This window comes from Diabrotica virgifera, chromosome 3 (genome assembly GCF_917563875.1).
Source record: "Diabrotica virgifera virgifera chromosome 3, PGI_DIABVI_V3a".
Lineage (NCBI taxonomy): Eukaryota > Metazoa > Arthropoda > Insecta > Coleoptera > Chrysomelidae > Diabrotica > Diabrotica virgifera.
The window spans coordinates 69,036,938-69,051,961 of NC_065445.1; the positions used below are offsets into that span (position 1 = coordinate 69,036,938).

A 15,024-nucleotide genomic window follows, 5' to 3' on the forward strand; every position below is an offset into this window, starting at 1 on the left:
CAGGAAACAGTCTTCAACTTTATCATATATTTAAAATATAAGTACCAATATGCCTAATAATGCTTTAAGTAAATGATTTCCCAAACAAATATTTGAACCATTGCATAAATATTTGACCAAATGTTACAATGACTAATCATACTGCAGACAAATTTAAAGTTTTGAGTCTAATATCTGAGAAGCAAAAAACTTTGCTATTATATATTATTTAGAGTTAGAGCAACTGTTATACAGTAACCGCCACGCTACTAGACACACGTGCACATTGCGCTAATACAGTCTTGGACTCTTCACTCGTTACACTGTTTAATTTTATGCCAAGAAGTAAACAGATTGATCCTACATCTATCTAACTTAAAGAAGAACTATTAAGTTGGAGAATATTCGAGATGTCCTTGAATAACCTAGAAATGTCTAGGATGTCAGAAAATGTATATAAAGATAGAGAGTTGACAGTTTATAGAACAGTTGTAAAAGTTATAAAATACATAACATACATGACATGAAGGTCACATGACATGACAGACATGAAAGTCACATGCATTAGCCCATAATCCTAGTAATTACATAGATATAGTCGGTTCGCTAAACTCTGTTTAAACTAGACACAACTGGCTAGTGATTTAGTAGGTAATTTTTTTGTTTTTTGCCAATTGTGCCAAAGTTGGCAAAATTACTAACTATTTAGTGATTATTAACTTTTAGTACATAATTATTTTTTTGCCAATTTTACCAAATTGGCAAAATTACTTACTAAAATCACTAGCCAGTTGTGTCTGAGTTTAGCGAACCGACTATACCCGTGTGTCGACTAGCGTGGCGCATACTGTATATGGAAAAATACACTCCTACAATAAATATTAAGACACATAATCTTGTAATGTAGTACAGTAATGTAACTCCAATTGCTGGTTTTACTGATATAAAGTACTGTCTGGCATTCACTCTTTAAGTGTCAAATTCTTAGTATGAAAACATATTGGGGTTCTTCAATGTCATGTAAAGGGTTGGATCAGGAGAACATCACATTTTTTAATAATAATTGCTGACTGGAAATGAGGACAATAGAAGGAATCAAAAACTGTTCAGGTAAGAAGGGCTGGATATTTGGGTTACATAAAAAGCTCTCATCGTAGAAGAAAAATTTCTCCAAAGTCTTATCCACAAAATAGGGTATTACAATAAACTGTCAAAAAACCAAATCATCTGAAAATTGATTGAAATTTTAGGATATGTTTTAAAACTGACATGATTTAAAAAAATCATAACGAAAATTTGATATTATACTGCGCGTCAGAGAAAACGGGCGGCCCACAAAACTAATCATTTTTGATGTCTCGAATTTCCTAAACCCGGGTGGACCAATTAAACAGTGTTTTTTTTCTTCGCAACACTCTGTGGAATATTCTAGCATTCATAAAATACTGAAATTAAAACTCAACTATAGCCACAGGTTTTCTTAACATTATTTTTTTTACTCATTCGCTTATATTGGATAATAAAAAAGTTAGGTACTTTAATAACTAGCCATGTTTTTCATCGATAAGGGTGTTTTTAAATAAGAATATCAAACTTTAAGGGGTAATTTTGCATGAAAAATAATGACTGTTTGCTTTATAAACATAATGTCCGCCAATGCTTCGTTTCCGAGATACGGGATGTTGAATTTTTTCTTACAAACTGACGATTTATTTATTGCTCTAAAACCGGTTGAGATATGTAAATGAAAGGTAGGTTATTAAGAGATAGTTATTGCGCATTTATTGAGCATACGGGTCATATTACCCGTATACTAACATAAGCGAATAACTTTTTATGGTCTAATGTAAGCGAATGAATAAAAAAACAGAAGGTTAAGAAAACCTGAGGCTATAGTTGGGTTTTAATTTCAGTATTTTATAAATGCTAGAATATCCCACAGGGTGTTGCGAACTTTGAGAAAAAAACTCAGTTTGATTGGTACACCCAGTATACAAAGGCAATTAACGTGTTTAGCAACAATATTATTACAGCGATATTGTTAAAGAATAAGGCTGTAACATATTAAAAAATCACTTAAATCGGACAACAGGTTTAGGAAATTAGAGACATCAAAAATGACCAATTTTGTGGCCTCCCGTTGTCTCTGACGCGCAGTGTAAATTACATCAGTTTTAAAAAAATTCATTAATAATACAATCATAGGCGTAACCAGGGGGTGGTTTTGGGGGTTATAACCCCCCCTTTTGGATGTACTTTGAGCTCTATACGCTCACCATTACGCTCCATACGCTCACTAACACCATTATTATTCCATATCCCCCAGAGACCTTCAAGTAGATGTAACCCCCCCTTAGGATCATTCTGGTTACACCTCTGAATACAATAATTAATAATAATACATATTATTGGGTAGACAGCTCAAATAAAAAAAAAATAGTAAGCTGCCATTTAATATTAAATATTTGACGTTTTGATTTCGATTTGACGTTTATTTGTGTTAGCCGAAACGAATATTCTCAGAGCAGCAATTTAGGGTCCTGATCATAAGCGTTTATAACTGATAACAATCGAAGTCTCATACGCACTAGTTTGAAATATGAAATTTTAAGTGCCTTTTTACGTACAGTTAATTAAGGTTAATGCGTTTTTTATCAGTGTCTCCATTGTAGAATTATTTCGTTATCGAATTTATTTTTATTTGTATTTATAATTTTAAAAAATAATTAGGGTTTATTCAATAGTTTGAATACCTATACAAACAATGGTTTATTTTCAAAGAAACAGCATCTCATCTGCCCATTTTTTTTGTAATTTTCTATAGCCATTATCCTAAACAAAGGAAGACTTTATAACTCAAGAGGTATTGTTTCCTCAGCAACAATGTATTGTAATGAAGTAAATTGAAAGTAACCAACCCATATTGCCATATGTGCATACATACTATCTTTGGTCATTATTGCTCTTAAAAATAAAAATGTGTTATGTGCCAGTAAGTATCACTGAAGAATAAATATTGTATGTTATTTAAAAGCATTGTAGATAAAGATGTAATTATCTTGCTGTTAGTAAAAATAATATGGCATCAATGTGTTAACAACTGTAACAAGAATGCTGATCACCCTGTGTGGGTTATTTAAATTACATATACAGGGTGTCCCAGACTAATTTAGCCACGCTATATCTCTTAAACTTTAAACGAATAGAGATTTTCGAATGAGACACAAAGTGGTATATTCTACTTATAATACACTTTAATATGACGTACAAAAAAATCATCCCCTAAATATTCATCCCTTAGTTACAACCCCTAACTTTAATTTTTTTAATAGCACCCTGTATATTTTTTTATAGTTTTGGATGTGGTCTTTTATAGTCTATTCAACACATTTTTTGAAAATAAAATCGGTTCGTAAATAACCAAGAAACTATCAGTTTATTTTTGTTAATTGTGTGTCCCAGACTAATTTATCCAGGCTATATTTCTTAAACGAATAGAGATTTTCGAATGGGACAAAACTGATCTATTTCATTTGTAATACACTTTCATATGGCCTAGAAAAAATTCATCCCCTGAATATTCATCCCTAACCTACAGGGTGCTATTTAAAAAAATAAAGTTAGGGGTTGTAACTAAGGGATGAATATTTAGGGGATAATTTTTTTCTGCGCCATATTAAAGTTTATTACAAATGTAATAGATCAGTTTTTGTCCCATTCGAAAATCTCTATTCGTTTAAGAAATATAGCCTGGATAAATTAGTCTGGGACACATAATTAATAAAACTAAACTGATATTTTCTTGGTTATTTACGAACCGATTTTATTTAAAAAAAATGTGTTGAATAGACGATAGAAGACCACATCCAAAACTATAAAAAAATATACAGGGTGCTATTAAAAAAATTTAAGTTAGGGGTTGTAACTAAGGGATGAATATTTAGGGAATGATTTTTTTGCGCGCCATATTAAAGTGTATTACAAGTAGAATATACCACTTTTTATCCCAATCGAAAATCTCTATTCGTTTAAGAGATATAGCGTGGCTAAATTAGTCTGGGACACCCTGTATATTTAAAATAAATAGTTAACAATTTCAGGATTGATGAAACTTGAATAAAAAATGATTTATCAATGATTATAAGTTGCAGAGTATAGACTATTAAATAAGTACCCAAAAGTAGTAATATTCTACACATACTCATTACATATAAACATTGACTTAAAACAATTTTAACCAGTGCTAGGGTTTATTAAGGTGTGATAAATCAAAAACGGTTTCATCTTCTTCATCATCATCTAGTGGTAGAGGTCTCATTTCAACATCAGATCTTCTTGCTCTTACACCATATTTTCTGATGATGGGCATTTTTCTTCTCCTGAAAAATAAGTAAACCAATTTGAAATGTGAGCTGTGATGAATAATATACTCAAGGGCAAAAATATTGCATATTTTGAAATTATAATGTGAAGTGAAATTTTGTGTGCTGTAATCCTTAGCCCCCCAGTGTTATAGGAATAGATTTTTTTTTCAAATGCGATGTTTTAAAGTGTCTGATTTAAATCAGATATGAGCTATATGGCGGCAATATAATTTTTAAATTGAATCTCATCAAGGTAAGTATTCACTATTCTAATAGTGAGTTATCATGCATTACCTCGAATTTGTCATATCCAATATGGCTGACAAATGGCAAGACATGATCTTCTAAAATGTTTTTAATGTACATGTCAGTTGTCATTCACCCAATCACCTCCTTTCAGTATGTCCTTTCCAAGAAATACCACTAAATAGCACTATGCCACCTCCACCAAAATTAACGCTATGTATGAGGTTACATACTGCTGGCATACTGCTAGGTTATGTTTTTGCAGGTCCTCAGATATCTTCTCTGCAAACTTTGACCCAATCCTTTCTTTTTACAGTAATTGCAGAAACGATTGGACATAGTGGGTTTCATTGGTGCACATAGAATTTACATCTGGGGGAGGAGGGGTTGGCTTGGGCACCGAAATTTTTTTGTATTGTGAAAGACAAGTTACATTTTCCTACTATCCTTTACATATATTTCTATATGCTCTGGGAGGGGTTTTAACCCCCAAACCCCCCGTTTGTTTGGTTTGTGGCAAACCACTAGAGCTTCTGAATTGCTATTATCCTGCTGACAATCCTTCTTGATAAAATTTATTTCAAATCTACAGTTACGGTCATTGAATAGTTTACAGGCTGGCGTATCTAGGAGCCGAATTTTTAAATTTTTACCTCGTTTAAACGCACCTTTTGCGTCAAAGTGACGTTGCCAGTGGTGTACTTAGAATAGGTTGATTAAAATTAAAAAAATCAAAATAATATAAAATTATCAAAATGGAAAAATTAACAAAATGGAAAATATAGAAAGAAGTTTTTTTGAATAAAATGGATTATGGTCTTAATACGGTTTATAGTATTTTTACTACAAAAGCGATATTACGTAGGTCAAAATTTTTGACGTAAGAGAACTGTCAAAACATTAGAATGTGACTTTTTATTATTGCCATGTTATAATAAATATGGCAATAATGAAAAGTCACATTCTAATGTTTTGACAGTTCTCTTACGTCAAAAATTTTGACCTACGTAATATCGCTTTTGTAGTAAAAATACTATATTTTATTATTTTATTTTATTTTTCAACACTCGCGAAATCTTTGACAAGCATTGACTTTTTGAGATTTTTTGACTTTGACATTTATCAAATCCGTACGACACTGCAATTTTACAGTATTACACTATAAAAATTAAAGTGTAAACTATTCAGTGATCGTAACTGTACATAGTTAAGAAACTAGTTGTTCATAAAGTTCGAAACTAATTCATTTAAGTTTGGTTTTAATCTTTAGTTAATAGTATCCAACTAGACTTAAATCTTTCATACTGACTAAGTAAAATATGTAGAATTTTGCATATAATCATTACATCTGGTATCTTTGTTGCTTCATTTCAAGTCCGTTATTTAGCTTTTTGAAAATTAGTTTTAACTTTGCAATGTGTTGACACATCATCTGCAATATCCCACCATCAAGAAAAGAAATCTGAGCAAAGTTTAAACAACTGATCATTGGAGGAGGCTTCCAACTATTGCTTAAGAGCGGGCCAAGCATAAAAAGCTGATTCTCTGTCCATATTTAAAAACATGACATAAATGTCATTGATAGCATTAGTTATCAAACTTTTTGCGTAACTATTTGTTTTTCAATAAAAATCAGTTTTGACTTCTTACTCTTTCTTTTCAGCTTCATTTGCTGTTTCCGCATTAGGGCTAGGTTTCACTAACCTGCCATCTATCACATCTAAGCAGCCTTTTTGGTAGTCCAACATGTCAAGCATTTTGCTTTTCCACATTCGCCATTTTGATTCTCCATTAAGTTTTTTAATATCAGGTAAAAAATCCATTTTTTCAATTTTTTCTTTTTCAGTCTTGGACTGGATCTGGATCTATTTAGTATGGATGTATTTAGTAATATAATTCTAACCCTGTAATGTACACATTAATTTTGAAGTTTTGGTCAAAAGATGATCGAATTTTTTTTAAAGTTTAAATGTTATGTTTTTATATAATTAAATTGAATAAAATATATTTTCATTGGCGTAGCATCTTTACTTTACCTGGGTGTGAGGGGAGTTATTAAATTCTATTTTCATAGTATAATATAATAATATACACATATTTACACATATTCATTAATAATTGTCCATATAGTAACTAGAGAAACCTTAGCACAAAATACGAAGATTTAACCTAAAACACTTAAATAAAATGTGGTTCCTTACTGACTTACAGGGTGTTTTATCTAAAAATTTAAAAACTATTTTTGCTCAGCATTTTAAAACTATTCGACGTATCCTTTTCATACTTGGCAGGAAGTATAGGTACTATACAAGCTAGTAAATTATGTTAAACAAACGTTTATGGCTATTACCAGAGGCGTATGACAGGGGAAAGTTAATGGTTGACCCTTTCCAAATTCTACGCCACTGGCGAAATTGCTATTTTAGTTCAATTTTTGAATTCTCCAATACTTTCTATGAAAATAAGATACTCTTCATTCCTAACGATAAAGTCATTAGTTTTCGAGATATTTGAAGTTAAAAATGAAACGAAATGGTTATTTTGATCAGTGTATTGTGTCGTTTCATTTTAAATTTCAAATATCTCGAAAACTAATCATTTTATCGTTATGAGTAAGGAGTATATTATTTACATAAAAACTATTGCAAAATCAAAAAATTACACTAAAATAGCAATTTCGTCAGTGGCGTAGAATTTGGGAAGAGTCAACCAGCCACTATCCCCTGTCGTACGCCTCTGGTAGTAGCTAGAAACGTTTATTTATCTTAATTTAGTAGGGTGTACAGTACCTACACTTTCTGCCAAGTATGATCAGGATATGCCAAATAGTTTTAAAGTATTGGGTACAAATAATTTTTAAATTTTGATCATAATATGAATCATATCATAAACTAATCAAAATAACTGTGCCGTTTCATATTTAACTTCAAATATCTCGAAAACTAATGACTTTATTGTTACCAATGAAGAGTATATTATTTATGAAGAAAGTATTGTAGAATCTAAAAATGGCACTAAAATAGTAATTCCTCCAGTGGCGTAGAATTTGAGAAGGGTCAACCATTCACCATCCCCTGTAGTACGCCTCTGATAGTAGCTAGAAACGTTTGTTTATCATAGTTTAGTAGAGTGTCTAGTAGTTGCACTTTCTGCCAAGTATGAAAAGGATACGTCGAATAGTTTTAAAATTCTGAGCAAAAATAGTTTTTAAATTTTTAGATACAACACCCTGCAACTCAGTAAGGAACCACATTTTATTTAAGTGTTTTAGGTTAAATCTTCGTATTTTGTGATAAGGTTTCTTCAGTTACTATATGGATAATTATTAATGAAACACTCTGTATATTCTATTTAAAAATTACTGTGGTAAGTATCATTATGGTTGATATTGAAAACCAAAGCAATTAAAATAATTTTTTGCATATAAAAAGATTTATTGACAAAATAACCCTAAATACCAAATTTGTATAAAAAATAAAATTATAAGAGTAAAGTTATAAGAATAAAGAAAAAACATGATTCACTAACTGCTTCAAATACACTAACGCTTTGTATAAAAACAAAATTCTGACAATTCACTATCAATAGGGAACTTGCACATTTTTTTTATTACAAAATAATGTTCAGTTTTGTTTAAAAATGAGATTTCCAAAATTTCTTGCTTCAAAAACTCATAATAACTTAGAAGTACAAATTTAAAATCTTCTGTGATTTAAAATTTAAAATAGTTCAAACGACCCGTGACATCACAAAGTTGAACTTTATGGTTATATTTAGGTATATTCTTCTTCTTATTCTTTAGTTTATTGGCCTCCACCTACTTGGGTATTTGGCCAGCTCATCATCATGGAATAAGGGAAAATATTTATATTCTAATGACACTTATTGTATTTCATTGCAACAATATATGCCAGTTTGTTGAGATTGGAGTTTGATACAGTTTTTGAAGGAAAGGAAAGAAGGTTTACTATGGAAAATAACAGAAAACACTATAAGTGTTGTTTAGTGCCATTTTGTAAAAGTATAAGTTTTCTATCGACGATCAAACTTATTTTCTACTGACGTTTATGTCTAATTTAAAATTATATACAATTTTGTTTACTTTGTTGATGCAGATGTAAACACACAACCATATCATATGATGTCACAAAAACAACTTTTTTATCTTTGATCCATGTTTTAAATTATGTTCTGTGATTTATAACATTTTTTTGAATATAAAATTTTATGCAAGTTCTTTATTGTCAATGGTTCCGACTGCAAGGTTCTAGGTAAATAAATATTATATTACAATGAATTAACACCGACTGGGCAATAAAAAAAGGTATTTAGATACCACTATTTTGGTATTTATATTTATGTTTCTATACAAATACCAGCTTCGCAAGTGCTTAAAAAATTTAGGGATTAAAATTTAATGGTCACGTGTGTCCTAATTGATATTTTTTATTTATTAAGCGCAACAGGCCTTTTAGGCCTAGGCCTAGTTGAGTGTGTACAAAATTGCCAGTAACCTGCGCTGGTGTCAGAGTCGAGCGCATATATTAGGGGTTAATAAAAATGTCACATTTGCCTATTTTATCTTCAATAAATTCATAATTCAAAAAAATTTATTGATGACAAAGTCTTAACAGAACAAGAGAAATTTCAGGTAATAAAAATCACCTCATAAGGAATCATAAAAATGTATGTTTATTTATGCTATAATGAAGTGTAAACGACTCAGTGATTCATATAAGATATTTGCTTATTAGTTGAATTAAAACAATAGGATGGGTTATTATAGGTGCAAATTCGTTCAATATTTTAAATCCTAAATTACCTGTATGTTCTAACGCCTACGTATATTAAAAATATCAAGCCTAATCCACCAAAAACTAAAACTCCTCTTATCACAGCTCCCGATTCCGCTTGTGCAGAATTACTTTCTGGGACGTCATTATTTCCATCTAAGACCTTTTCTGCTTTAGTGACTGAAGTAGTTTGATTATGTGGAGTTTGCTTCACACTATCTTTTTTGACACTTGATGAAGAATCTGAATGGGTGACAGGTTTTGCCGGTTTTGCGGATATCTGAACGGCAGGTTCTTTATGTGTTTCCTTGTTTGTGTCTGTATTGTCAGATTGTGCACTCTTTTTTGGTATTCTTTCAACACTAGTTCCTTTCGTCAAACATATAGCTGAACTAAACATTAATAAGTATAGAAACAGATTGATAGACATTGTTTACTGTTTTGTATAAAAAAATAACATTTTTAATGATAACGTAAAATCCACACTATATTTTTGCAACAAACTAAAAATTTATAAATATGACAGATACGTAAAACAGGTTAAAATCTTCTTCGTAGCAATAAGGTCAGATGGTCTATTTTTTATTTAATGTAGCTAATTATTTTAATAACATTTTTATAAATAAACATCAATAAAACAAAAAAGAAAAAGGGGAATTAAATAAAAGTTACATTTGCTGTTTTATTTAAATGACTATTAATAAGGGCCATGCATCTTTGAAGTATATAAATGCCATGATACAATGGGGACTGTGCATGATATAATATAATAATCCCATCGGAAGAAAAAAAGATTTGAAATTTACAGAAGAAGAAATTATATAACCTATGTTTGTTGGTTTGTTGTTTGTAAACCTTTCAATTTCAAACACTTTGTGTTGATATTTTATATCGTTTATATCGTTTTAAATAAAAAAAGTATGGATGCTTTTGAAATCGGATCATGTTTTAAAAGTTATACCGAGTTAATGGAAAAACTCAGCGAATATTGTGAAGCCACCAACACCAAATTTACCACAAAAGATTCTAGGCTAATTACAGATGAATTTGCAACCGCCAAAGAAAGTTTTGTTTATTCAGAATTGAAGCTTATCTGTATATATGGACGTTCAAGTAAATATAGATATAAGGAACAAGCCCGAAAAAGAAAAATGAGAACAATCAAAATGTAGGACCTTACTTACCTATTTAGTAAAATACAAAATTATGTTTCCCTTACAATCAACTAATTGCCATCCTTATGGGTACCACACAAACAACGATAAATCGTTACGATTTAACTGTACCGTTCAAATTACACCGATAATCGCTACGTGTATGGAGTAAAACTGCACAGTTTTCTATGATTTTTAAAAACAGTACTGTCAAACGGAACAGTTCAAAATTGATTTATTAGAATCAGAGGAACCGCTCAGTTCTATCGATACGTATATCACAACCATCAGTATAATCGTTCAGTTTTTGCATAGATCTGAGTTTCTTAACCCATTGAAATTTGTTGGTTATTAATAAGAAGAGAACTGTTCAGTTTTAACGATACCATTAAATCATAACGATTTATCATACTGCGTATGGTAGTGGAATGAAAGACAAACTGTACAGTTTTAACAGTAAAGTTAAATCGTTATCGATTTATCATTGTGTGTTTGGTATCCATTGAAAAATTTCAACATTTTTTCCAATGTTTTTAGATCTACAGTAGAACCTTGATTATCTGTCAAGACATCGGACCAAGGGTATGATGGATAATCGAAGAGGCCGTTAACAGAACATTAAAAAAATAAAAATTTAACTAACTACAACAAATACTACAACTTTCAAATTTTATTTGCATGTTTTGTTTGACAATATAAGAGAGATTTGTGTTCATACAATCGAATCAATTTGGTTTAAAATATTCTGAAATCCTTGTTTGTTTCACTGTTGCTTCACATTTTGCAATGGCTGAATTTCTTAATCAGTGTTAGATCATGCAGTCTATTTTATTAGTTTCTTCTTGTCGAGAATACCAATCGATGAATTGTTGCCTGTGTGATGCAGCTTCTTTAGGAAAATCTTTGCCAGTTGTAATAGCAACATCAACATTGCCACTGTCAGATTCCAAGTCTGTCTCAGCTTCTGAGTCAACAATCAGCGCAAATTTAGTTTGGCTTATATCAATGCTCAAACAAAATGAATTGATGACTCAATTTTTGCGTATGATACAACTTATGTACAGTTAACAGAGGTGACAGTTAAAGGAGAGACTGATAATCCAGGTTTCACTGTAGGTATTATATAATTTTGTACTTAACACTTCAAACACAACTTTTTCATTAAAGTATATCTTGAATAGATGGTTTTCAAGAACTCGTACAAAATATGTACCTATATAAAAAAGGTGGAAAAGAATTAAAAAATATGTATGAAAAACGAGAGAATACAGATGTAATTGATGAGAGAACTACTGTAGAACTAATACACGGATATAATTTACAAATACATCAGTCAAGGAAAAAATTATTGAACCAATTGTAAAACATAAACAAAAATAAACAAAGTAATAATCTATATAAAATATTTTGAAATTAGTATTAAGAAAACAACCGGAAATAAATATAAGATAATGTTTGCTCTAAAACCCAAATACAGATCTGAATAGAGTGAACGATAAAGTAATAATACCAAATGAATGCAATTTAGCATTGGTAATTTCAGTACTAAGAACAATAAACAGCAGATCATTATGAATATATAAAAATTTGTGTGACAAGAACAGAATATGGTGTTCTATGTTAAAGAATATATTAAAGAAAATAATATCCTATTTTTTACACTTAGGTCTGGTTTCACCAACAAATAAATCTATGAATAGTTATTCGTCAAATAAAATTTATTTGTCGATTATATTTTTATTGTTTTATATAATTTGATAATTTAAAGTTCTTTAATAAATAATTTAAAGTTTAAACTGACGAATTTTCTTTATTATATATATTTAAAGCGATATTAACTTGTCAATTTATTCGAAGAGTAAGTATATTTATTTCATAAATAAATAAAATAAGTAGTATTTGACGTTGGTGAAACACAGATGTGTCAGATTTATTGGTCAAATAGCTTTATTCATCAAATAAACTGCTATTCGTCAGTGGTGAAACCTGTCATTAGGGCTGTAATAATAAAGAGAGAAGTGAAGAATAATAGTAGTCATAAAATAGTAAGATTGTATGAAGATGATTTAGTTATGTTAAAAATACACTTAAAACAAAATCTAAATACAAATTCTACAGTATAGATAAATATTAAATGCAGATATCATAGCTGTTGAACAATTTGTATTAGTAAAATAAAAATTACTGACAAAATGTAAAAAGGTGACATCTAATGGCGTGTACTGACTAGAGCATTTTCTTCCGAATGAGCTAATCACGCACAAATAAGATTTAAAGTGTTCGTTCTATTCGCCGTATTCCCATGCAGCAAATAATAATAATATTATTTTATAATAATAAATAATCTCTTAGATAATATACTATAATCAGTAATTATAGAAAAGTAAATATAGTGTTTATCTGACCATGGTAGAAGAGAATATGGAGTACGCCGATATCCACAGAGCATCAATGAACAAATGCTCACTTTTGATCTTTCTTACTGACATTCCTCCGAAAATGAACCACTCATTCTTTTCAGCAGATTTTTGCTCACAAACATACTGACTAGAGCAATTTGTTACAGCATGCTCTACATGTTCAGTTTGGGGAAAACTGAATTCAGATTTTTTTCATTTCTGACCTTCCAGTGTCATACTTTTTAATTTTTTTTAGTGTTATTGTAGTCATTATGTACAAGGAACTTCCTGGTATTTGTTAAAATATAGATGTTTCTTATTGTTTTAGCCCAAAAACAGAATGTCCAGCATATTTCAGAATAAAACTAATTAACTCAGGAGTTGCATTGCAAATTGTAGCAATGAATACAAAACATAATCATGTTTGTGAAAAAATAGAGGTAAGTAGATATCAGTGATGTGACAATACCTCCTATCTGCTTTTTTGTGAGTTTTTTAGGAGAGACAAAAACCTTCTTTAGGGTCACCTCCTGTTTTCATATGTAAGTTTTGACTTATTATATAGCAAATACATAGTAGAATTTATTACAAAACAAGTCAAAAAATATCTTATAAAAACAGGAGGTGGCCCTAAAAAGACTTTTTCGTCTCTCCTAAAAAAACTCACGAAAAAGCAGATAGGAGGTATTGTCACATCACCGACGATATTAGTATATAGGGTAGCAAGAAAGTATGGAAACACGATAGTTTCTCGGAAACCGCTAGAATGATTTTTATAGATTTTGGTGGGTAAGGATCTTCTAATGCGACCGATATTATAGTGGTAATTACATTGTTGTCAAATCTTCCGTTTTTCTGGAAATATAATGAACTTTCTTATTACAAATGGAACACCCTATACATTTTTTGACGTCCTTAAGAAATAGTGATTATTTTGCATGTTATATTCCCTATACCTAAATGCCATAATTTAGGAGTTATGGCTACATTTATTTAAAAAAAAAAAAATTTTCCGCCCCGGTAGACATTATTTTAGGTTCTTTGGATTATTGGGAACAAAAAAGATCTTTTGTAATTTTTCTCTAAAATTAATCGTTTCCGAGTTAGAAACAATTTAAAACTGAAAAAAATCGAAAAATAACGATTTTCTAGGTTCAAAAATACAAGTGAAAATATCATTTTTGAAATCACGAAGTACCTAAATTCAAATTCAAGCCTTATTTATCAGATACCATTGTTTAATGTAAATGTAAAATTTTTTTGGTAAATGTATGAGTAACAATAAGTCCGAAATTATGGCATTTAGGTATAGGGAATATAACATGAAAAATAATCAGTATTTCTTAAGGACTCCAAAACGCAAAAAATATACAGGGTGTTCCATTAGAAATAAGAAAGTTCATTAGATTTCCAGAACAACGGAAGATTTGACAACAATGTAATTACCACTATGATATCGGCCACATTAGAAGACCCTTACCCACCAAAACCTATAAAAATCGTTTTAGCGGTTTACGAGAAATTACTGTGTTTCCATACTTTCTCGCTACCCTGTATAATCAAAGCGTGAAAAAAGTTGTAAAGATAAAGTTTTGGTAATTTTTTATGGAAAATCAGAAAACTTTTTTCAGAAATCAGAAATTTTTGAAAATGTGGTATTCAACACTGTTCTATGGTTATATCTTCCAAATTTTTGTTTGCAGAATATTTTCAAACAGTTTATTATATTAATCTTTTATATTTCAATATCCAGCATTGTCGAAACTTTGTAACCTAATGTTTTATGGAATCTGGTCCAGAAGTATTCCCCCAATTATTTTAAAAAGTTGTAATTTTGTTATTGCCAGATCCCCCCAAAATTTTTAACAATCCTTTTAAATCAGGTGTTTTTCCTGACTTTTGGAAGATCAGTTACTTGAAACTAATTTATAAGTACATATGTGTAACAAAGCTGATTATATTATAGCCGATGAAATTGGATAACTAACAAATTTATCCAATTTCATCGGCTATAAGTCATTTTTGTTATTACATTTTTATAATGTAACTTTTAAATTAAATCCAACCACTGTTCGGTTCTGGGGCTATT

At 30.2% G+C, this 15,024-nt stretch overlaps 2 protein-coding genes across 3 annotated transcripts in view; one reads left to right on the plus strand and one right to left on the minus strand.

The window, feature by feature from the left end:
* Positions 1–1,160: 1,160 nt before the first annotated feature.
* Positions 1,161–9,914, minus strand: LOC126881120 (uncharacterized). Its single transcript, XM_050645175.1, has 2 exons — positions 9,412–9,914; positions 1,161–4,358 (listed from the first exon to the last, which is right to left on the minus strand). Exons 1-2 carry the CDS (start codon positions 9,810–9,812, stop codon positions 4,223–4,225), a joined length of 537 nt encoding a protein of 178 aa, XP_050501132.1. The 5' UTR covers positions 9,813–9,914; the 3' UTR covers positions 1,161–4,222.
* LOC126881119 (N-acetylneuraminate lyase-like) overlaps positions 9,869–15,024 on the plus strand; it is a 29,776-nt gene continuing 24,620 nt past the window's right edge. Inside the window, exons 1-2 of one of the 2 annotated variants that reach the window (XM_050645174.1) lie at positions 9,869–9,947; positions 13,264–13,375. In XM_050645174.1, the coding sequence (XP_050501131.1) occupies positions 13,337–13,375 (39 nt within the window). In that variant the 5' untranslated portion in view covers positions 9,869–9,947; positions 13,264–13,336. Of the gene's footprint in view, positions 9,948–10,206; positions 10,551–13,263; positions 13,376–15,024 lie in introns of those variants that run through there. The other variant, XM_050645173.1, reaches the window with a different exon arrangement.